This window comes from Haematobia irritans, chromosome 1, assembly GCF_050003625.1.
Source record: "Haematobia irritans isolate KBUSLIRL chromosome 1, ASM5000362v1, whole genome shotgun sequence".
NCBI lineage: Eukaryota > Metazoa > Arthropoda > Insecta > Diptera > Muscidae > Haematobia > Haematobia irritans.
Window position 1 is genome coordinate 71606410 of NC_134397.1, and position 26129 is coordinate 71632538.

General features: G+C 32.3%; 1 protein-coding gene across 2 annotated transcripts in view; it reads right to left on the bottom strand.

Annotated features, from left to right (window-relative positions):
* Nucleotides 1-1811: 1811 nt before the first annotated feature.
* Nucleotides 1812-26129, bottom strand: part of LOC142221151 (sodium-independent sulfate anion transporter) — a 49304-nt gene continuing 24986 nt past the window's right edge. The window contains exons 1-9 of one of the 2 annotated variants that reach the window (XM_075290728.1): nucleotides 21560-21695; nucleotides 21180-21446; nucleotides 14831-15001; nucleotides 10602-10804; nucleotides 9757-10093; nucleotides 9535-9696; nucleotides 3794-3894; nucleotides 2418-2603; nucleotides 1812-2347 (exon numbers count right to left, since the gene is read on the bottom strand). In XM_075290728.1, the coding sequence (XP_075146843.1) occupies nucleotides 2000-2347; nucleotides 2418-2603; nucleotides 3794-3894; nucleotides 9535-9696; nucleotides 9757-10093; nucleotides 10602-10804; nucleotides 14831-15001; nucleotides 21180-21446; nucleotides 21560-21680 (1896 nt within the window). In that variant the 5' untranslated portion in view covers nucleotides 21681-21695 and the 3' untranslated portion in view covers nucleotides 1812-1999. Of the gene's footprint in view, nucleotides 2348-2417; nucleotides 2604-3793; nucleotides 3895-9534; nucleotides 9697-9756; nucleotides 10094-10601; nucleotides 10805-14830; nucleotides 15002-21179; nucleotides 21447-21559; nucleotides 21696-26129 lie in introns of those variants that run through there. The other variant, XM_075290729.1, reaches the window with a different exon arrangement.

Below are 26129 nucleotides of genomic sequence, written 5' to 3' on the forward strand. Positions count from 1 at the left end.
CCCTAGCCTTGCCAACTCATCCGCTTCGCAGTTCCCCGGTATGTTCCTATGGCCAGGCACCCATATTAGCCTTGATAGCAGCATCTTATGTATGTGTGGACATGTGTTTTTTTATCATTTTGGCATTATGGGCACAATTTTTTTCTTGGTTCGTTAAAAGAAATCGGAACGTACGAGGAGTAAGTCAAAATATTCAGGCAAAGGAAATTAAAAACAAGTATATACGGCCGTAAGTTCGGCCAGGCCGAATCTTATGTACCCTCCACCATGGATTGCGTAGAAACTTCTATTAAAGACTGTCATCCACAATCGAATTACTTGGGTTGCGGTAATACTTGCCGATGGCAAGGTATCTTAAAAAATCCTTAACACCGTCTTCTAAATTGTAAGTTAGCCCATACGGGGGATATATTAAACAAAATCAAAAAAAGACCGATTAAATACGTAACTGGTTGGCTGATAAGTCCCCGGTCTAACAAAGAAAAACACATTTTTTTGTCAAAATTCGTTTTTATTATCCAACATAGTTCCCTTCAAGAGCGATACAACAATTAAAATGACCTTCCAATTTTTTGATACCATTTTGGTAGTACTCCTTCGGTTTTGCCTCAAAATAGGCCTCAGTTTCGGCAATCAACTGTTCATTGCAGCCAATTTTTTTCCCTGCGAGCAACCTTTTGAGGTATGAGAACAAGAAAATGTCGCTGGGTGCCAGATCTGGAGAATACGGTGGGTGGGGAAGCAATTCGAAGCCTAATTCTTGAATTTTTGCCATCGTTCTCAATGACTTGTGGCACGGTGACTTGTCTTGGTGGAACAGCACTTTTTTCTTCTTCATATGGGGCCGTTTTGCCGCGATTTCGACCTTCAAACGCTCCAATAACGCCATATAATAGTCACTGTTGATGGTTTTTCCCTTCTCAAAATAATCGATAAAAATTATTCCATGCGCATCCCAAAAAAACAGAGCCCTTAATTTGCCAGCGGACTTTTGAGTCTTTCCACACTTCGGAGACGGTTCACCGGTCGCTGTGCACTCAGCCGACTTTCGATTGGACTCAGGAGTGTAGTGATGGAGCCATGTTTCACCCATTGTCACATATCGACGGAAAAACTCGGCTGTATTACGAGTTAACAGCTGCAAACACCGCTCAGAATCATCAACACGTTTTTGTTTTTGGTCAAATGTGAGCTCGCGCGGCACCCATTTTGCACAGAGCTTCCGCATATCCAAATATTGATGAATGATATGACCAACACGTTCCTTTGATATCTGTAAGGCCTCTGCTATCACTTCATTTTACGGTCATTCAAAATCATTTTGTGGATTTTTTTGATGTTTTCGTCGGTAACCACCTCTTTCTGGCGTCCACTGCGTTCACCGTCCTCCGTGTTCATTTCACCACGCTTGAATCAAGCCAAGTTTTTGCTTCCACCGTATTTTTTCCCTTCAGAAAACAGTATTTTATCAAAACACGAAATTCCTTTTTTTCCATTTTTTTCACAATAATAAAAGTTGCTTCGCTCTGTCTCACAAACTAATTGACTTACAGACGTCAAATGTTGACACGAATCAATTGAAGGTTGGTACTATATAAAAATAATATGCATTTAATACTAGCGGCGCCATCTATGTGTCAGACCGGGGACTTATCAGCCAACCTGTTATTCCTTTTCTTGTCCCTCTTCAATACTGAGTCCAGTCACTAATGGGAATGTTTATTAGGCCTAGAGTGGCTAAAATACGTCCCCTTATTAGTAGTTTGCAAATTAGCCATTGCATTCAATATTTGGTTAATAATTATAAATCATTGTATACAATTTTCACTATTTTATTATATTTATATTTGATATAAGTTCATAAAATACTTGAGCTAAAATTCCATATAGATCGTATACATAACATTAACATAGAAAAAATACTATAATCTATAGCCTATCAGTACAAATTAAGGACGTATTGGATAAATCTCCTAATCACAGCATCACCCTCAATTTATTAGGGCTTCTCTATCACTGCCTCCTTTGTCGCCACATTAAAATCATCCAGAGTTAAGGGATCAATGGCAAAATGTATATTTAAATTTGATGGCAGCAACGATTTATATTTTCCACTCAACGATTGCAGTACCAAGAGGACTTGTTGTTCATTCATTTCTTTGGCAACCGCTGTGATCATATCAATGAAAGTGGCATCGAAAAGCATAAATCTGGAACAATCCAAAACTATGGGAAAATCGTAACGATACATCAGACATGCGGAACGTATTTCGGTACGTAGATTGTCGACGCCAGAAAAATAAATATCCGATAAAGGTTTAACATGCACATATGTGATATTGTTACACTGAAAGAAAAGCGAGATATAAGATAGCCAAATTCACCATTAGATTCACAGGCATAGCTTGTGTGCTTACATTTTTAAGTTTAATTTCCAATTTTGGATTACCCAACCGTAGGAGGACAAAAATCATATTAAGTATAATACCATAGAGAAGACCCATTTCTACTCCGGCAATTAAACAAACCAACAAAACACCAGTCCAGCTGAAGAAGTCTTTTTTGTTGGTCTTCCACAGTGTCACAAGAGGATTAAAATCAACCTGTAAATAGGAAAAATGGATCATTATTTGCCAACTATACTTACTATATTTTAAAGATTACAAGCAAAGAAGTACATTGCATAAGGGTTCGATTCGATTAGTTTTTGAAATTCCAAATTCATTGAAAAGTTTTACGTTTTTAGTTTAAATATGAAATGTCCCGATTAAGCATATAAAAAATATTTTCAATAAAAAATAATATTAAAAATTTTGTAGAAAAAAAATTAGTTTCATAAAAATTTGACTCAAATTCAAAAACATTTTTTTTTTGGAAAATAAATAATATTTTTCAAACAAAATGAAAAAAAAATAACATAAAGTTATTTGTTAAAGAATTTGTTATTAAATTAAATCATTTGGCAAATTTGGTGTAATTTAGGGACTTGTAACGAAAATAAATCTCTGAATTTCAGTTATGTTTTTAACTTTTAATTAAAAACAAAAACTAAAACTAACTACCCAGCAAAAAAAGCGTTGCCAAAAAAAGTAGTGAAATGTTCTTTTTGGATCCGGAAGTGGTACAAAATTGGCGCAGTAGCGATGAATTTAACATGGGCTTGTCATAGGACGGATGTTCAGCATTTCAACAGCCGTTGCACTGAATTTGTATCATTTCTTAAGGTGTTTTGGATGTGAATTAAGAAATATTGCGATATTTTGACACATAAATAAATTTTATCTTTTTATGATTTTTAATGCTTTCTAACGTTTGTCTGGAACGTTTGACATCAAGAATTTTCAAAAACTCGCCAAAAAGTTTTTCAGCGGTGGATTATCCCACCTCAGTAATGCTGGTGACATTTCTGAGGGTTTCAAAGCTTCTCTAATTGGTTTCACTGCAATGTGGAACGCCGTTCGGACTCGGCTATATAAAAGGAGGTTCCTTGTCATTGAGCTTAACATAGAATCGGGCAGCTCTCAGTGATAAAAGAGAAGTTCACCACTGTGGTATCACAATGGTTTGAATAGTCTAAGTGGGTCTGCCACTATACCTTACCTAACATAACCTTTAAACAGCCAAATAGCATATTTTCTAAGACTAGTCCAAAATAACTTCATTACATGTGAAAAAAAATGATGGAGGATCCCTGGATGGTCTTAAAAAGAAATGTTTATGGAACAACTTCCAATTTTTTTGCTGGCTTGTTAATAAGTTCGAATTTAATTTTTTTTTCGCAAAAGAAACTTACCATAAATATAACTGCTGCTATAAGCACTGCCGAAAGTGATGATTTTGGTATGTATTGGAAATATGGTGTCAAAATCGATAAAGCAGAGAGAACAATAATACCTGAAAAGAATGAAAGAAAATAATTGTCATTATTGACTATAACATAATAATGAATTTTATAAGTTGTTAAAATTTATTTAAAAACAAAAACTAATATTATGCATACAATTAAAAACAGGTATATACGGCCGTAAGTTCGACCAGGCCGAAGCTTATGCACCCTCCACCATGGATTGCGTAGAAACTTCTACTGAAGACTGTCATCTACAATCGAATTACTTGGGTTGCGGTATCAATTGCCGATGGCAAGGTATCTTATGTGGTATATATTAAACCAAAAAAGGCCGATTAAATACGTATATAATTAAGTTTGACAAAATTTTTTATAGAAATAAAATTTTGATAAAAGTTTCTATAGAAATAAAATTTTGGCAACATTTTCTATAGAAGTAAAATTTGGACAAATTTTCTATAGAAATAAAATTTTAACAAAATTTTCTATAGAAATCAAATTTTGACAAAATTTTCTATAGATATAACTTTTTGACAAAATTTTCAATAGAAATAAAATGTTGACAAAATTTTCAATAGAATTACAATTTTGACAACATTTTCTATAGAAATAAAATTTTGCCAAAATTTTCTATAGAAATAAAATTTGACAAAATTTTCTATAGAAATAAAATTTGACAACATTTTCTATAGAAATAAAATTTTGACAAAATATTCCATAAAAATAACATTTTGACAAAATTTTCTATAGAAATAAAATTTTGGTAGATTGTTCTTGGCTCGAGTGGCAACCATGATTATGAACCGATATGGAGCAATTTTTGTGTGATTGGGGATCGGCTATATATAACTATAGACCTATATGGACCAATTTTGGCATGGTTATTAGCGTCCATATACTAACACCACGTTGCAAATTTCAACCGGATCGGATGAATTTTGCTTCTCCAAGAGGCTCCTGAAATCAAATCTGGGGAACGGTTTATATGGGGGCTATATATAATTATGGGCCGATATGGACCAATTCTTGCATGGTTGTTATAGACCATATACTAACACCACGTACCAAATTTCAACCGGATCGGATAAATTTTGCTCCGGAGGTCAAATCTGGGGATCGGTTTATATGGGGGCTATATATAATTATGGACCAATATGGACCAATTTTTGCATGGTTTTTAGAGATCATATACTAATACCATGTACCAAATTTCAGCAGGATCGGATGAAATTTGCTGCTCTTAGAGGATCCGCAAACCAAATCTGGAGATCGGTTTATATGAGGGCTATATATAATTATGGACCAATATGGACCAATTTTTGCATGGTTTTTAGAGACCATATACTAATACCATGTACCAAATTTCAGCCAGATCGGATGAAATTTGCTGCTCTTAGAGAATCCGCAAACCAAATCTTGGGATCGGTTTATATGAGGGCTATATATAATTATGGACCGATATGGACCAATTTTTGCATGGTTGTTAGAGACCATATACTTACACCATGTACCAAATTTCAGCCAGGTCGGATGAAATATGCTACTCTTATAGGCTCCGCAAGCCAAACCTACATCAATAACAACTACTTGTGCCAAGTTTGAAGTCGATAGCTTGTTTCGTTCGGAAGTTAGCGTGATTTCAACAGACGGACGGACGGATATGCTTCGATCGACTCAGAATTTCACCACGACCCAGAATATATATACTTTATGGGGTCTTAAAGCAATATTTCGGTGTGTTACAAACGGAATGACAAAGTTAATATACCCCCCATCCTATGGTGGAGGGTATAAACATAATCTCTCTAAGGCATTAAAGCCAATTTAATTCTATCTTAGTTCAAGGAAATTATTATGTTTTAGTTAAATTTTCTCCAATATGAGAAATTTTTCTTAAATTTAACAATTTTTTGTATACGCTAGTTGAACGATGTTTGTATATAATTGTATAAAACATTCTAAATTCATATTTCCCACAAAATGGTTCCAATTTTCTTAAAATTTGTATATTCTGCCACAAATGTGCCCATCTTGAACTTCATATGGCGCTAAGGACATTTTTGCTATTTTAACTCCATTTTGTTTCTTTAAACTACGAAATTTTCTTTAAAAAGTGAAAAAATTAATTATTAATAAATTAATAATTTTTTTTTTGAACTTGTCGAAATATATTTAAATATTTTTGTGATGTCGACTTGAAATCGACGTAATAGAGTTTGGCTAAAATTTCCTAAAATTATCTTACATTTCCCTTCCTGATGGCTTCATTTTTCTATGCCCACGAAGAAATATTCAGTTTTCAAATGATACGAATATTCTCTGATTGGTAAAAAAAAAACCTGGAACGTCTACAATGTAGATAATTATGTAAGTTTAAATATGAAATGTCCCGATTAAGCATATAAAAAAAATATTTTCAATAAAAAATAATATTCAAAACTTTGTTGGAAAAAAATTAGTTTCATAAAAATTTGACCCAAATACAAAAACAATTTTTGGGAAATAAATAACATTTGTTGTTTTGATCTCAGCTTTAAAACCATTGTGTTGACTAAACTACAAGGGTAGCTTAACCAACAAAGGAAAAGAATGTTTGTCAAATTTATTTGGGCAAAGCCCTATAGACTGCAAGATGGTTGGATGGACGCACGTTTCGGAATTACCACATTCCTCATCAGCATCCTCTACTTGCAGCAAAACTATCAACCAATTATCAGAATAAATTCAGGAAGTTCACTAAACCCATGGTGAACTACACTTGAACCTTCCGAAAAAAGGAAGTCAACACAATGGTTTTAAAGCTGAGATCAAAACAACAAATATGATTGAAGTAGAAACCCACAATAAAAAACAAAACACGAATGAAGTAAGAGGAAGCACGCTCAAAATAAACCCAGCCAACTGCACTCAAATCGATGATTTGATGGTGGCAAAGGAAAAGTGAAATGTTTGTATGAATTTATTTCGGCATAAGCCGGATATCATAAACCTTTTTTCGGAACGTTCAAGTGTGGTTCACCATGGGTTTTAGCGAACTGCCGAATTTATTCTGATAATTGGTTGATAGTTTTGCTGCAAGTAGAGGATGCTGATGAGGAATGTGGTAATTCCGAAACGTGCGTCCATCCAACCATCTTGCAGTCTATAGGGCTTTGCCCAAATAAATTTGACAAACATTCTTTTCCTCTGTTGGTTAAGCTACTCTTGCAGTTTAGTAAACACAATGGTTTTAAAGCTGAGATCAAAACAACAAATATGATTGAAGTACAAACCCACAATAAAAAACAAAACACGAAAATAAATAATATTTTTCAAACAAAATGTAAAAATAATAACAAATAATACTAATATTCTCTGATTGGTGAAAAAAAAAACCTGGAACGTCTACAAAGTAGAGAATTATTTTAGCCTGATGATCATTAGATTCATACAATTTGATCGCATCCATAGAAAACTTATCCAGCTTTCGATGGGTCAGTCCTTTACCACCAATTAAATTTTCCCTACCCACACTGAAAAAAAAAGCATGCCCGGTTCCAAAGATTTTGTCTTTTTAGTTTAAAAATTTTGGTATTGATTCCAAGCCAAAGAAGCGGAGAGTACAAATAAGGATACTTTTAAGACACAATTCTCTTTTAAATTTGGGTTTTGTGTACTTGCTTCTAGGAAGCAAATTTTAATTTTTCGTTTTTCAGCTTTTTTTCTTCATATGCTAGCAATGTCCTTTATAAACGAGTTAAAGACAACGTTATTTTCCAAATTAACACTCGACTTCCAGTAGAAATTATGCTATGTTTCAAGTAAAAAACGTCTTTAAAATAAAGTGTTGGAAAACTTGTCCCATATTTGAACGATTTTTTGCTTTGTAGTCAAGATGCAAAAAGACAACAAATTTAAAGAAAATTTTATTAAATTTAAAGAATTTTTCTGAATTATTAAAGTCAAGTTGACCTTAGCCTAAACATTTTTGCTTTCATGTTATGATACCCATTTTTAAGTGAAATCCCAGCAAACAAAGTGTCGCCAAAAAAGAAATGAAAATGTTCATTTTGGATCCTGAAGTGGTGCAAAATTGACGCAGAAGCGATGAATTTAACATGGGCTTGTCATAGGACGGAAGTCCTCCATTTCAACAGCCGTTGCACTGAATTTGCATCACTTCTTTAGGTGCGATCCGAATTCAATGTTTTGGATGTGAATTAAGAAATTTTGTGATATTTCGAAAAATAAATAATTTTTAAAATATTTTTATGAGTTAATGCATTCTTACGCTTGTGTGGACCGTTTGGCATCAAATATTTTCAAAAATTCACAATTTTTTCAGATTTGATTTAGCATGTTTTTCGACAAAATTTTAATGATTTGTACCATTTTATGAATTCTTGCTCTGTTTTTAGCCTATTTGAAAAAAAAAATTTTAAAACTACCCATTAAAAGTATGAAAAAACCAAGTTATAAAAACTTGAATTAAAAGAACTTCCTGGGTAGTTAAAATAAAGAACATCATTGGGAGTGAATCTTCTGGAAGTACTTTTAAAGTTGTGCCTGTGGAAGAACTTCCAAATTTTTTTGCTGGGATCATTTAATTATAAGGACAATACGATTTCATTGAATAGTTTATCTGCTTTTGGCTAAGGAAATGCATCTTCTATGCTAAGCAAAATTTGCATTCGTATTTTAAAGACATAAAATCTTTTACGTCACGACAATATTTTTGTTTTTTTCAGTGCACCAACAACTTAGTTTAGTTCCAAGTTTTTATTGGACATAAGTATTTTGTTTCACTTGTTAAAGAAAAGTTTGTAGTTTGGAGGAAACAATTGGAGTACAAAATTACAAGAATATCTTTAGTGCCATATGAAGTAGAGGTGTGCACGTGACACGAAATTGTCGTGACTCACGCGTGAGTCGTGAGTCACGCTCATGGCAACGGCGTGAGTGTGCGTGAGCGTGATTAACATGCCAAAATGTCGTGCGTGGGCGTGAGTCACGAAAATATTATCTTCGTGAGTGTGCGTGAGTAAAGATTTACGCTCACGAAAATAATCCCGCTCACCGACATAAAACGCTTAAGACTTAAATTCGTTTACAATTTTAGTGACACCTGGGATGTTAAGAGTGTAATAACGCTCTCGATTTTAATAATGCTCATGTTTTCAGACACGTCGCTAAGGTAAATTACTCAAAAAATTGTTCGTGAGTCACGACATTTTTCGTGAGTCACGATATTTTTCGTGAGTCACGGTATTTTCGTGAGTCACGACATTTTCGTGCGTGAGTGTGCGTGAGTACACATTTTCTTTTCGTGAGTGTGCGTGAGTCCTACCAAACAATATCGTGCGTGAGTGTGCGTGAGTAAGATTTTTCCATCGCGAGTGTGCGTGAGTAAAATACTACTCACGTGCACACCTCTAATATGAAGTTCAAGATGGCCGCATTTGTAGTAAAATTTACAATTTTAAAGAAATAATGACCTATTTTGTGAGAAGTACGAATTTAGTAAATCTTTATGCTTCATTTGTATATAATTTTAAATGAACTAACGTACGCAAAAAAAATATTAGAGTAAAGGAAACTTTCTCCAAACATAATAATTCCATGAACTAAAATAAAGTTCAATTGGCTTTGGTGAAATGGAGGGTCCACTTTTTTTTTGAGTGTAAGAATTTTTATATTTTTTTGCTTACCCGTATAAATACCAGCCATCGGAGTTCTCACACCACTAGCTTGGCTGACGGCGGAACGTGTAAATGCCCCGCATGTGGGCATAGCACTGAAGAATGATCCAGCCAGGTTACATAGACCCAGAGTTAACATTTCCTGAGAAGCATCCAATTGGTCATCCTTAACTGCAAAGCGAGAGATTAGAATTAAAATAATTTAAAGTATCCTGACCAACAATAACCTACCAAATGCCTTGGCAATAGCTACATTAGCCAATACAGCCACTATGGGTACCACAACTATAGCACTGCTCAGCTCACGGCAGATATCCACAAACTCATAGGTTCTATTCTCATAGGTAAAGGAAAATGGTGGTAATTGTATTTTTGGCAAACCGGAACTCACTGGTGATGACAGGGCAAATGGTATAGCTTCAAATGAACTCTTACGAATCCATACGAAAGCGATTAGGCCACATGTGAAGACAACCAATGCATTACGGGATATGCTAATATACCAAAGTAGTTTCTTCAAACGTTGGGTGGTGTTAGTTTTATTTTTAAATGTAACACTAGACAATTGCTAAAAAAAAAACGATCGAAATAAAGCGAAGAGTTTTTATTTACAATCTGCATAGCAAATGTTTTTTTAATTTTTTTGTTGTGTTTATTCGCAAAAATAGTGCTTGTATCTTAAAAGACATAGCGCGCATTAAACTTAGTTTTTGCTTAAAAAACAATTTGATTGTAGTCCAGTAGAAATTATGCTATATTCTAGAGAGAATAGAGATATTTCTACATAGACAATTTTTTTATCAACATTACTTTTATTTTTGGTAAATATTAATTATTCTCCAATTTGTGGGTTTTTGAATTTTCGCACAAAATTTAATTTTCAATTTTGGTTTCACATTACACAGAAGCACTATAGATTTTCCGGAAAAGCATTTTTTTGAAACTGCGTTATAATGTTTTAAATGGAACGAACTTCACTTTGTAGAATTCCGTCAACATTTTAAGATGTAATAATTTTTTCTGCTTGTATCTTAAAAGATACAGTGCGCATTTAAGGGTTAATATTGACAACTTACCTTTAAAGCGAGTAACACAATCAGACAAATAATACCCACGGTAGCATCAGGTGTATGAATTTTCTCAAAAAATGCCTTTGGTGTCGGAATTCCTTTGTATTTGATACCCAGCAGTGTTTTCACCTGAACCAAAGCCACAATAAGGGCGGTTCCTGTTGTGAACGCTTTAGTTACTGGTGTTGGTATGAAATTTACTATGAAACCTGAAAATAGAGAAAAAACAGTCTTTGAATATCTTCGCGGTCAAAACAATTTGTTTTTAATATCCCAGCAAAAAAAATGTTATTTTTGGATCCAGAAGTGATGTAATATTGAATCTCACATGGACTTGGCATAGGGCGAATGCCCACCATTTCCACAGCCGTTGCATTGAATTTGCATCACTTCTTATGGCGCGATTCGAATTCAATGTTTTGGATGTGAATTTTGTAATATTTTGCCAAATAAATATTTTTTACAATTGTTTTATGATTTTTAATGCACTCCAACGCTTGTCTGAAACGTTTGACCTCAAATATTTTTAAAAATTCGAAATTTTTCTAAAATAAACTTAGCACTTTTTTCTACAAAATTTAAATAATTTGTACCATTTTATATATTCTTATCTTATCTTATCCAGCCGTTGCATTGAATTTGCATCACTTCTTATGGCGCGATTCGAATTCAATGTTTTGGATGTGAATTTTGTAATATTTTGCCAAATAAATATTTTTTACAATTGTTTTATGATTTTTAATGCACTCCAACGCTTGTCTGAAACATTTGACCTCAAATACTTTTAAAAATTCGAAATTTTTCTAAAATAAACTTAGCACTTTTTTCTACAAAATTTAAATAATTTGTACCATTTTATAAATTCTTATCCAATTTTCAAACAATTTGAAACAAAAAGTTAAAAGAATTTTAAGAAATTCCTGTCCTGAATTTTAAGAAATTCTTCTAAAGTTATGTCTTTAGAACAACTTCCATTTTTTTTGCTTGGTGTTCAGGTGTAAAATTGTATTGCAGGGTTATTTGCCTTCCCAAGAAGGTCTCATATTACAGCCAATTTACGAATTTAGTAAATTTTCGATATAAAGTGTGAAAATTTACTAAATTGGAAGTTATTTTGGGTTTATATATAAAAATCCTTTGTTTTCGCCATAAATTTAAAATTTCTGAATTTTACTGTGTATGGAACAAAGTCAGGATAAATAAAATAATACAAAAAGGTAAGGTAAATTTTATTTTAGTTTATCCTAATTTTTTTTTTAAAATAAAATCGGAAATATTGAACTAGCAATGCTTTGTAGTGAAGATACGAAAGTCAAAAAAATTAATGACGTTTTCCTTAAGGCGTGGCAAAATGATTTTGCAGCATAACGATCGGCCACATATTGCAAAACCGGTTACAAGATATTTGGAAATAATCAATTAGGAAGTCCTAAGCACGGTTGTCACTCTAGCTAATAGATAAATCTTCCAAAGATTGGAGAAAATTTCACCAAAACCAAAACAAAAAAATCTTCTTTTGCAAAATTTTATTTTTATAAAAAATTTTGTCAAAATTTTATTTCAATAAAAAATTAAACAAAAATTGTTCTCAAAATTTTATTTCTATAGAAAATTTTGTCAAAATTTTATTTTTATAGAAAGTTTTTTCAAAATTTTATTTTTATAAAAAAATTTTGTCAACATTTTATTTCTATAGAAAATTTTGTCAAAATTTTATTTCTATAGAAAGTCTTTTCAACATTTTATTTCTATAGAAAATTGTGTCAACATTTTATTTTTATAAAAAAAATTTTCTCAAATTTTTATTTCTATAGAAAATTTTGTCAAAATTTTATTTCTATAGAAAGTTTTTTCAAAATTTTATTTTTATAACAAAAATTTGTCAACGTTTTATTTCTATAGAAAATTTTGTCAAAATTTTATTTCTATAGAAAGTTTTTTAAAAATTTTATTTTTATAAAAAATTTTGTAAAAATTTTATTTCTATAGAAAGTTTTTTCAAAATGTTATTTCTATAGAAAATTATGTCAACATTTTATTTTTTTAAAAAAATTGTTCTCAAATTTTTATTTCTATAGAAAATTTTGTCAAAATTTTAGTTCTATAGAAAGTTTTTTCAAAATTTTATTTTTATAAAAAAATTTTGTCAACATTTTATTTCTATAGAAAATTTTGTCCAAATTTTATTCATATAGAAAGTTTTTTCAAAATTTTATTTCTATAGAAAATTGTGTCAACATTTTATTTTTATAAAAAAAATGTTTTATTTCTATAGAAAATTTTGTTAAAATTTTATATCTATAGAAAATTTTTTAAATTTTTTTAAAATTTTGACAAAATTTTATTTCTATAGACAATTTTGTCAAAATTTTATTTATATAGAAAATTTTGTCAAAATTTTATTTGTATAGAAAATTTTGTCAAAATTTTATTTGTATAAAAAATTTTGCCAAAATTGTATTTCTTTAGAAAATTTGGACAAAACTGTATTTCTATATAAAATTTGGTCAAAATTGTATTTCTATAGAAAACTTTGTTCAAATTTTATTTCCAAAGAAAATTTTATTTGTAGATAAATCTTCCAAAAATTTGGAGAAAATTTCACCAAAACCAAAACAAAAAATCTTCTTTTGCAAAATTTTATTTTTATAAAAAATTTTTGTCAAAATTTTATTTCTATAAAAAATTAAAAAAAAAATTGTTCTCAAAATTTTATTTCTATAGAAAATTTTGTCAAAATTTTATTTCTATAGAACGTTTTTTCAAAATGTAATTTTTATAAAAACAAATAATTTTTGTCAACATTTTATTTCTATAGAAAAGTTTGTCAAAATATTATTTATATAGAAATTTTTGTTAAAATGTTATATCTATAGAAAATTTTGTTAAAATTTTATACCTATAGAAAATTTTGTAAAAATTTTATTTCTATAGAAAATTTTGTAAAAATTTTATTTCTATAAAAAATTTTTGCAAAATTTTATTTCTATAAAAATTGTGTCAAAAATTTATTTTTATAAAAAAATGTTGTCAAAATTTTATTTCTATTGAAAATTTTGTCAAATTTTTATTTATATAGAAAATTTTGTCAAAATTTTATTTTATGTCTAAAAAAATGTTGTCAACATTTTATTTCTATGGAAAATTTTGTTAAAATTATATTTATATAGAAAATTATGTCAAAATTTTATTTGTATAAAAAATTTGCCAAAATTGTATTTCTATAGAAAATTTGGTCAAAATTGTATTTCTATAGAAAACTTTGTTCAAATTTTATTTCCAAAGAAAATTTTGTCAAAATTTTGTTTCTATAAAAAATTTCGTCAGAATTTTATTTCTATAGAAAATTGTGTCAAATTTTTAGTTCAATAGAAAGTTTTTTCAATATTTTAATTTTATAAAAAAAAATTGTCAACGTTTTATTTCTATAGAAAATATTGTCAAAATGTTATTTCTATAGAAAGTTTTTTTTTTTCAATATTTTATTTCTATAGAAAATTTTGTCAAAATTTTATTTATATAGAAAATTTTGTTTAAATTTTATATCTATAGAAAATTTTGTTAAGATTTGTTATGTATAGAAAATTTTGTCAAAATTGTATTTCTTTAGAAAATTTTGTCAAAATTTTATTTGTATAAAAGATTTTGCCAAAATTTTATTTCTATAAAAAATGTTGTCAACATTTTATTTCTATAGAAAATTTTGTTAATATTTATATCTATAGAAAATTATGTTAAAATTTTATATCTATAGAAAATTTTGTCAAAATTTTATTTCTATACAAAATAATTGCCGCTTATTCCAATCGATGACGCGTAACATGTTTGAGCAGCTATTGCGCAAAAAGTTGGATCGATTCACGGATTGAGTCAAAATACGAGTTCTTCTTCGTCGTGGTATCCATATGCTAACAAAGAGATAGGAAAAAGTAGTGCCTATTGATGGACAATACTTTGAATAATCCATATATTTTTTTTTTCAATTATTTTTTTTTTTTTACATTTGAAAATATCCCGCATTTTTATAGTCATTCAAAGACAAATGAAATAAAATTAAAACGTATATTTTTCAACATTTTCAAAACTTGGGACACACTAACTTTTCGTTTTTTAGCTTTCACAAAATCGAACTTTTGAAATCAAACTTCGTTTGTAGTGATGGTCTAGGGATCCACATATTTAGACCCCTTCGGCTTTCGTAAGCTTTATCAAAAAATCTAGTGCGTAATACTTACCCAATCGTAGAGCTCCCATTAGAAATTCCACAGTTCCTGCTAGAAATGCCAAAACAATAACAAATTGTATGGGTTTACCGGAACAAAACTGCAATACCATTATAGCCATCAAACTTGTAGGTCCAATCGATACTTGAGGTATGGTACCAAAGAATACATAAATAATGGAACCTAATGTAAAGAGAGAATATATAATCTTTTAAGTTTTATACAAAAACAATCAGATTTCAGTAAAAAAGCAAATATTTGGTAAGACACAATTTTGAAGATTAGCTTATTAACATATTTTCTGACCCCACTATAAACAAAAAAAAAAACAATAATTTGAGCCACCATTGTACAATGGTGGCTCCACATCCTAATTTTAATTATATCCTAATTTTAATTTTTGTGATCGTAGATTTAAAGCTATGTGTGTCTATATTTTAAAGAAGCCGCATCTTTGGCTTGGAATCAATACCAAACGTCGAAATCTTTGAATTATGATATGTTTCTTTAAAATAAAGTAATGAAAGACTTATTTTTTAATGATTTTCTATTTTTTAATGATTTTCAGCTTTGTATTAAAGATACAAAAGTCAAAAAATTTTGAAGACGATTTCATTAATTTTGAAGAATTTTTCCGAAATATTAAAGCCAAATTGACCTTAGTCAAACAAAATGTGCTTTTATGTAAAGTTACTAATTTTTACGTCGAATCACTTAAATATAAGAACAAAATCAATTCATTGAAAAGTTTATCGACTTTTGGACAAGGAAAAAATCTTTATATCACAGAATTGCGTTTTCTATGCTAAGCAAAAAACGCATTCCTACACTGAAAAAACAGTGAACCCATTAGGAAGAAAAATTTTAGTAAATTTTAGAAAATTTAGATTAGTTTTAGAAATTTTTAACTAAACATTATCGAAAACGTTGACATCATGTCGATATCACAATAGTTAATGCCCTGTTGTATTTTTTAACTGCAACTCTCTCATAGAAGAAGTGAATTAAAATAAAAATAAATAAAAACAAGTATATACGGCCGTAAGTTCGGCCAGGCCGAATCTTATGTACCCTCCACCATGAATTGGGTAGAAACTTCTACGAAAGAATGTCATCCACAATCGAATTACTTGGGTTGTGGTATCTTAAACTTTTTTAACATCGGTTTCTAAATTGTGAGTTAGTCCATACGTGGTATATATTAGACAAAAATTATGTATAGGTAAGTCTACAAAAAATTACGAATCGATATGGACTTTTTGCACGATACGTAGAGAGCCAGAATTGATATATGGGGGTCGCTTATGTGGGGGCTATATATAATTATGAACTTGATATGGACCAATTTTTGTGTGTGATTGGGGATCTATTTATCTGAGGGCTATATATAACTAGAGACCGATATGGACCTAGTTAGGCATGGTTGTTAACGGCCATATACTAGCACAATGTACCAAATTTCAACTGACTCGGATGAAATTTGCTCCCTCAAATGGATCCAAAACCTAATCTCAAGATCGGTTTATATGGGGGCTATATATGATTATGGACTGATATGAACCACTTTTGGTATGGTTGTTAAATGTCATATACTACCACCACGTACCAAATTTCAACCAGATCGGATGAATTTTGATTCTCCGAAAGGCACCCGGGGTCAAATCTGGGGATCGGTTTATATGGGAGCTATATATAATTATGGACTGATATGAACCAATTCCGGCATGGTTGTTGGATACCATATACTAACATCACGTACCAAATTTCAACCGAATCGGATGAATTTTGCTCTTCCAAAGGGCTCCGGAGGTCAAATCTGGGGATCGGTTATATGGGGCCTATATATAATTATGGACCGATTTCGATCAAGTTTTGCATGGGTGTTTGAGGCCATATATTAACACCACGTACTTAATTTGAACTGAATCAGATGAATTTTGGTCTTCCAAGAGGCTCCGGAAGTCAAATCTGGTGATCGGTTTATATGGCGGCTATATATAATTATGGACCGATGTTGACCAATTTTTGCGTGGTCATTAGAGACCATATACTTACACCATGTACCAAGTTTCAGCCGGATCGGATGAAATTTGCTTCTCTTAGTGGATCCGCAAGCCAAATCGGGGGATCGGTTTATATGGGGGCTATATATAACTATTGACCGATGTGGACCAATTTTTGCACGGTTGTTAGAGACCATATACTAACACCATGTACCAAATTTCAGCCGAATCGGATGAAATTTGCTTCTCTTAGAGGCTCCGCAAGCCAAATCTGTGGATCGGTTTATATGGGGGCTATATATAATTATGGACCGAAGTGGACCAATTTTTGCACGGTTGTTAGAGACCATATACTAACACCATGTACCAAATTTCAGCCGGATCGGATGAAATTTGCTTCTCTTAGAGGATTCGCAAGCCAAATTTGGGGGTCCGTTTATATGGGGGCTATACGTAAAAGTGGACCGATATGGCCCATTTGCAATACCATCCGACTTACATCAATAACAACTACTTGTGCGAAGTTTCAAGTCGATAGCTTGTTTCGTTCGGAAGTTAGGGTGATTTCAACAGACGGACGGACGAGCGGACATGGTCAGATGACTCAGAATTTCACCACGACCCAGAATATATACTTTGTGGGGTCTTAGAGCAATATTTCGATGTGTTACAAACGGAATGACAAATTTAATATATCCCCATCCTATGGTGGAGGGTATAATAAGATAAATTTTGCGTTAGATTAACTACGGAATTTTGTTCGGTGTAAAGGAAACTTTCTCCAAAAATAATAATTCCATGAACTAAAATAAAGTTAAATTGGCTTTAGTGAAACAGAAGTTTTACTTTTTTTTGGTGTATTGTAAGGTCAAAAAATCTTTGGGCTCAGGAATATATTTTTTTCAGTGTGATTTGTTATACTGAAAATATTTCTAAAAATCCTCCAAAAGTCTTCAAATTTCTGGAAATTCCCCACAAACTCCATCAACTCGAATATGTTGTCCCCAACCACGAAAAATTATCCTAAGTTTGGGGAAAAATCCCCAATACAGCCCATCAAAAACGTAGTGAAAATGTTCTTTTCGGATCCGGAAGTGGTGTAAAATTGGTGGCAGCGATGAATTTAACATGGGCTTATCATAGAACGGATGTCCACCATTTCAACAGCAGTTGCATTGAATTTGCATCACTTCTTAAGGGTAATCCTAGTTCACATTTTTGAATGTGAATTAAAAAATTTTGAAGTATTTTGCCAAATAAATAATTTGTATAATCTTTTTTATAATTTTTAATGCGTTTGACCTTAAATATTTTCAAAAATGTCCAATTTTTTCTAGAATGAATTTATTATTTTTTTGACAAAATTTAAATAATTTTTACCATTTATTAATTCTAATAATCCATTAAAATTATGAAAAATCCCGTGTTTTAAAAAATTAAATCAAAAGAACTTCATTTGAAATTAAATAATGGAACAGAACTTCGGAGGACATTTTTGTACCCACCACTATAGGATGGTGACGGGGGTATAATAAGTTTGTCATTCCGTTTGTAACACATCGAAATATCGATTTCCGACTATATAAAGTATATATATTCTTGATCAGGGAGAAATTCTAAGACGATATAAGCATGTCCGTCTGTCTGTCGGTCTGTCTGTTTGTCGGTCTGTCCGTCTGTCTGTCTGTTGTAATCACGCTACAGCCTTCAATAACGTAATGGCGCTATCGTCCTGAAATTTGGCATAGATTCGTTTTTTGTCTGCAGGCAGGTCAAGTTCGAAGATGGACTATATGGGTCCAAGTGTTGATATAGTCCCCATATAAACCGACCTCCCGATTTGGGGTCTTGGGCTTATAAAAACTGTAGTTTTTATCCAATTTGCCTGAAATTGGAAATCTAGAGGTATTTTAGGACCATCAAAAAGTGTACCTAAAATGGTGCCTATCGGTCCATGTTTTGGTATAGCCCCCATATGGACAGATCTCCCGATTTTACTTCTTGGGCTTCTAGAATCCGTAGTTTTTATCCAATTTGCCTCAAATCGGAAATCTGGAGGTATTCTAAGACCTCAAAGAGGTGCACCGAAAATGGTGAGTATCGGTCCATATTTTTATATAGCCCCCGTATAGACCGATCTCCCGATTTTACTTCTTGGGCTTCTAGAATCCGTAGTTTTTACCCATTTTGCCTGAAATTGGAAATCTAGAGGTTTTCTAGGAAAATAAAGAGATATGCCGAAAATGGTGATTATCGGGCCATGTTTTGATATAGCCCCCATATAGACCGATCCCCAGATTTACTTCTTGGGCTTCTAGAATCTGTAGTTTTTATCCAATTTGCCTGAAAGTGGAAATCTAGAGGTATTCTAGGACCATAAAGAGGTGTGCCGAATATATTGAGTATCGGTACAGTTTTTGATATAGCCACCTTATAAACCGGCCCTCCGATTTGGGGTCTAGATTGTAGAACTACAATTAAATGTGCTGAATACTGTGTTTATGCTTCCATGTTTTGCTATAGCTCCCATTACACTGAACTCCCGATTTAACTCTTAGGGTTTCTAGAAATTGTAGTTTTTATCCGATTTGCCACAAATTGAAAATATACTGGCATTTTAGACTCATAACAAAGTGTACATGATTTAGTTTTATCGGTCCATTTGGTAAGGCTTCCATATAGACCGATTTCACTTATTGAGGGTATAGAAGGCGCACTGATCATGAAAATTGCTTGAAACTGAATGCAAAATTTCCAGATTTTACTTCTTGTAGTCATTTAAATAATTGGGATGAACATCCAAAGATTTTAGATATCAAATCAAGGCGTTATTTCATAATTTTCTTGCACACTTACACGAGATGTTTATGATTCCTCTAAAACTCAAACAAAAAATATTTCTTATAAATTCAGAATCTGATCTAGTCTTCATAGGTAAAATCTTTACATTTATCTGTGGAAAGCGTACTGGTTGAACTGATCTGCTTGGGAAAATATCTCTCAACAACCCCCCCTTAAATTTTCAAACGAAACCATTATATTTGATTCATGGTGGTTGGCATTTAAGATTCGGCGCGGTCGAACTTACTACTTTATATACTTGTTGGAAGTACTTTTAAAGTTGTGCCTTTAGAAGAACTTCCAAATTTTTTTGCCTTTAGAAGAACTTCCAAATTTTTAGTCTAAGTGAGCCTAAATAATCGGTCTGTCGCTTTATTTAAAATATCCTAAGTATCTATAACAAAATTATTTTGAGTAAAGGTGGTTATTAAGTTCGAGTTTAAGGTGGGTATTAAGTTCAAGTTTAGCCGCTAAAATCGTCATATTTTCACTAAAGTGAAAACTAAATCAGTAAAAAAGGCATAAAATTATACACATTTGTTGCAAATATTATTATTTAATGGGGAATAGCCCAGAGCAAATTTTCGCAAAGTTTGTATTCCTTAAAATGGATTATTAAAGAAAAGTAATCGTGAAAAAATTACGATTTTAGCTGCTAACCTCGAACTTAATACCCACCTTTAGCCGCTAAAATCGCCATTTTTTACGATTACTGTTCTTTAATAATCCATTTTAAGGAATATAAACTTTGAAAAAATTTGCTTTGGGCAATTCCCCATCAAGTTATGTTGCCTCGTATATCACATTCTATATGTGAACGTTCCTTCATTGTCCACGTTGCTCGTATATGGAATAGACTACCTTTAAACCTTCGTAGTTTCAATTTTCCTATTAATACTTTTAGAGCTAGGTTTTTGGAGTTTTCTTTACCACGAATATAATCATTGTTAACGCATTATCAACGGGCGTTCCATAACTCTAAATACACATTTGCAAGTCCTTTGGCTGGGGAGCCATTTTTCAACGCTTAGTATGAGATATCTACTATATCTTAATATATATTCAACATTTAGTATTTTTACTATTTATAAATATTTTTTATTATTATTTCTATTTACTACACCATTGTCTTAAAGATTTTATCTAGTTTTTTTATATATACCCTTGTTGAAGTTTATATTTTATTACAATTTTGTGTGATGCAGGATTTTAGGTCTATTTATTGGCTTTTGTATCACTTTGTACGATAATAAATGAAAAATAAATGAAAAATGAAAAAATTTGCAACAAATAGGTATAATTGTTTGCCTTTTTTTTACCGATTTAGTTTTCTCTTTAGTGAAAAAATGACGATTTTAGCGGCTAAAATCGAACTTAATACTCACCTTAAAGTAAAAATCGTTGGATATGTTTTAGCTATTCTTTTGGTGTAGATTCAGCCAAACTTAGTGCCGCTATTTCATTTCTACTCTTAAACATTTGCTCGATTTGAGCAAATTTTTTTTTTATTTACTTACCTATAAATGCCGAATAGAGACCATATTCTGATGATAGTCCAGCCAAGGCGGCATATGCTATACTCTGTGGTATGATGGTCATACCCAATGTGACACCAGCTATCAAATCCGAAACAGCTTTCTCGCGATCATAGCTACGTATCCATGATAATATAAAGATGCGTCTGAACAACCAATTTTGCTCCTTGGGTTTGCTATAATTCAAGCCGATATTGATATCCACATCATTGGCATCACCTTTCATGGGATGGCATTCATCACCTTTGGCTAGAAAGAAAAATAAATAAAATAATAAAGAAAAGTTAATGAATTATTAAAATATCGAGCTTTTTCCAATTAAATTCCCAACAATTGTTTTCAATTGTAGCCGTTTTGTTTACTTTTATAATTTGCTGCCTCCTCTATTGGTTGCTCATTTTGTTCCACATTATCCAAATTAATTGACTGCTTCGCTTTCAGACATGTCAAGCACTGCTTGAACCTATTACCAATAACTCTCATTGTGAACTGTTCCGTTTTCGTTCAATGATTTTGGTTTTAGCTTTAGCTGAAGCTGGATGCAAAATTCCCCGATATAAATCTCCTCTCTGACTCTCGTGATTTCATACGCTTCGTAATTATTCATTTCTAATTTCATTTCATTCACAACTATTCTGAGAATAGCTCAAAAAAAAAAGATTCCCTATATTTAAAGAGTATGAATAAAAGCCAATTTTTTTATTTAGCATAAACATTGTTAATTGTTTTGCACAATACCAATGAATTTTTTGCCAATACTCTACATTGCCATGGGCAATTATTTTTTAATCAAATACTGGGTGTTAAATAGAAACGTGCTTGCTGTTGAGCTATGCGGCGGCAGTCATAAAATAAAGTATACAACGACAAATATGAAATATTTACTTAAGTTTCACGGTGCGTTTAGATTATTCAAAATTAATGTAAACACGAAATTCGCAACGTCTTTTTCATACATCTCTTTAGTGATACAATGTCTAAATGTGGGTGCTGTTTTCACACGAAAATACAGGTAAGCCTCTTATAACAAAAAATGTGTATAAATATAAACAAATCATTTCCACTATTGAGAGAATACTTTGTTACTTGTACACTTAAAAAAGGGAACCTATATTTAATCCTACACTAAAACAAGTATATACACTGAAAAAACAGTGAACCCACCAGGAAGAAAACTTTCGGTTAATTTTAGAAAATTTAGAATATGTGTAGAAAATTTTAACTAAACAGTATTACAAACGTTGGCATCACCCAGATGTCATAAAAATAAGTAAATATTTTTCGACAATTTCAAGAACATTTATTAGACATAACTAAGTTTTTTCAATTGTTAAAGAAAATTTTGTAGTTTGAAGGAAAAACTTGGAGTACAAAATTGCAAAAATGTCTTTAGTGACATTTACAAATTTAAAGAAACATTACATATTTAAAGAAATTCTGAACTATTTTGTGGAAGATACGAATTTAGTTAATCTTTATGCTTCATTTGAGTATATTTTTTTCCTTGGGTTTAGTTAATTTAACTAACGTACACAAAAAACAAGTATATACGGCCGTAAGTTCGGCCAGGCCGAATCTTATGTACCCTCCACCATGGATTGCGTAGAAACGTCTACGAAAGAATGTCATCCACAATCGAATTACTTGGGTTGTGGTATCTTAAAACTTCTTAACATCGTTTTCTACATTGTGAGTTAGTCCATATGATTATGGACTTATATGGACCACTTTTGGCATGGTTCTTAAATATCATATACTACCACAACGTACAAAATTTCAACCAGATCGGAAGAATTTTGCTTCTCCAAAAGGCACCGGAGGTCAAATCAGGGGATCGGTTTATATGGGGGCTATATATAATTATGGACCGACTTCGACCAATTTTTGCATGGGTTTTTGAGGCCATATATTAACACCACGTACTTAATTTCAACTGAATCAGATGAATTTTGGTATTCCAAGAGGCTCCAAAGGTCAAATCTGGTGATCGGTTTGTATGGGTGCTATATATAATTATGATGTGGACCAATTTTTGCATTGTCATTAAAGACCATATACTAACACCATGTACCAAATTTCAGCCGGATCGGATGAAATTTGCTTCTCTTAGAGGCTCCGCAAGCCAAATCGGGGAATCGGTTTATATGGGGGCTATATATAATTATGGACCGATGTGGCCCAATTTTCGCATGGTTGTTAGAGACCATATACTAACACCATGTACCAAATTTCAGCCGGATCGGATGATATTTGCTTCTCTTAGAGGCTCCGCAAGCCAAATCGGGGGATCGGTTTATATGGGGGCTATATATAATTATGGACCGATGTGGCCCAATTTTGGCATGGTTGTTATAGACCATATACTTAGAGGATTCGAAAGCCAAATTTGGGGGTCCGTTTATATGGGGGCTATACGTAAAAGTGGACCGATATAGCCCATTTGCAATACCATCCAACCTACATCAATAACAAGTACTTGTGCCAAGTTTCAAGTCGATAGCTTGTTTAGTTCGGAAGTTAGCGTGATTTCAACAGACGGATGGACGGACGGCCATGCTCAGATCGACTCAGAATTTCACCACGACCCAGAATATATATAGTTTATGGGGTCTTAGAGCAATATTTCGATGTGTTACAAACGGAATGACAAAGTTAATATACCCCCATCCTATAGTGGAGGGTATAAAAAAGTCTTGCAGAAGCCTGTGGAAAAATCATAAAATGATGTACCGAGTTCCCATTTATCGGCAATCTTCTACTTTCTATTTGAAAATAATGGGGCAAATGAAAAGGGGGAAAAGGGGGCTTATCTCAAGCAAATGATAAGCCCAATTTTCAAACAGTAGGAAAGGGGGAGGCCCCTTTTCCCTCCCGAATATCACAAAATCAGATATCCATTATAATAATATAACCTACCCCACATCCTCTATAAATTTCAAGTAAATTGGAAAAGTTTAATTGTTTCACGGTATACACTTAAGGAGAAATGAGGTCTCCCGGTGCCGTTTTATATTTAAAAAAAAAAGACGGGTGGGGCCGACTATATTATACCCTGCACCACTTTGTAGATCTAAATTTTCGATACCATATCGCATCCGTCAAATGTGTTGGGGGCTATATATAAAGGTTTGTCCCAAATACATACATTTAAATATCACTCGATCTGGACCGAATTAGATAGACTTCTACAAAATCTATAGACTCAAAATTTAAGTCGGCTAATGCACTTGGGTGGAACACAATGTTAGTAAAAAACCAGTAAGGAAAGTCTAAAGTCGGGCGGGGCCGACTATATTATACCCTGCACCACTTTGTAGATCTAAATTTTCGATACCATATCACATCCGTCAAATGTGTTGGGGGCTATATATAAAGGTTTGTCCCAAATACATACATTTAAATATCACTCGATCTGGAAGAATTTGATATCTATAGACTCAAAATTCAAGTCGGCTAATGCACTAGGGTGGAACACAATGTTAGTAAAAAACCAGTAAGGAAAGTCTAAAGTCGGGCGGGGCCGACTATATTATACCCTGCACCACTTTGTAGATCTAAATTTTCGATACCATATCACATCCGTCAAATGTGTTGGGGGCTATATATAAAGGTTTGTCCCAAATACATACATTTAAATATCACTCGATCTGGAAGAATTTGATATCTATAGACTCAAAATTCAAGTCGGCTAATGCACTAGGGTGGAACACAATGTTAGTAAAAAACCAGTAAGGAAAGTCTAAAGTCGGGCGGGGCCGACTATATTATACCCTGCACCACTTTGTAGATCTAAATTTTCGATACCATATCACATCCGTCAAATGTGTTGGGGGCTATATATAAAGGTTTGTCCCAAATACATACATTTAAATATCACTCGATCTGGAAGAATTTGATATCTATAGACTCAAAATTCAAGTCGGCTAATGCACTAGGGTGGAACACAATGTTAGTAAAAAACCAGTAAGGAAAGTCTAAAGTCGGGCGGGGCCGACTATATTATACCCTGCACCACTTTGTAGATCTAAATTTTCGATACCATATCACATCCGTCAAATGTGTTGGGGGCTATATATAAAGGTTTGTCCCAAATACATACATTTAAATATCACTCGATCTGGAAGAATTTGATATCTATAGACTCAAAATTCAAGTCGGCTAATGCACTAGGGTGGAACACAATGTTAGTAAAAAAATATGGGAAACGTTTAAATCTGAAGCAATTTTAAGGAAACTTCGAAAAAGTTTATTTATGATTTATCGCTCGATATATATGTTTTAGAAGTTTAGGAAAATTAGAGTCATTTTTACAACTTTTCGACTAAGCAGTGGCGATTTTACAAGGAAAATGTTGGTATTTTGACCATTTTTGTCGAAATCAGAAAAACATATATATGGGAGCTATATCTAAATCTGAACCGATTTCAACCAAATTTGGCACGCATAGCTACAATGCTAATTCTACTCCCTGTGCAAAATTTCAACTAAATCGGAGCAAAAAATTGGCCTCTGTGGTAATATGAGTGTAAATCGGGCGAAAGCTATATATGGGAGATATATCCAAATCTGAACCGATTTCAACCAAATTTGGCACGCATAGTTTCAATGCTAATTCTACTCCTTGTGCAAAATTTCAACTAAATCGGAGTTAAAAATTAGCCTCTGTGGTCATATGAGTGTAAATCGGGCGAAAGCTATATATGAGAGCTATATCTAAATCTGAACCGATTTGGCTGGTATTTTGCAAGTTTTTCGAGACCCATAAAATATTCGGATGTACGGAATTTGAGGAAGATCGGTTGATATACACGCCAATTATGACCAGATCGGTGAAAAATATATATGGCAGCTATATCTAAATCTGAACCGATTTTTTCCAAAATCAATAGGGATCGTCTTTGAGCCGAAACAGGACCCTATACCAAATTTTAG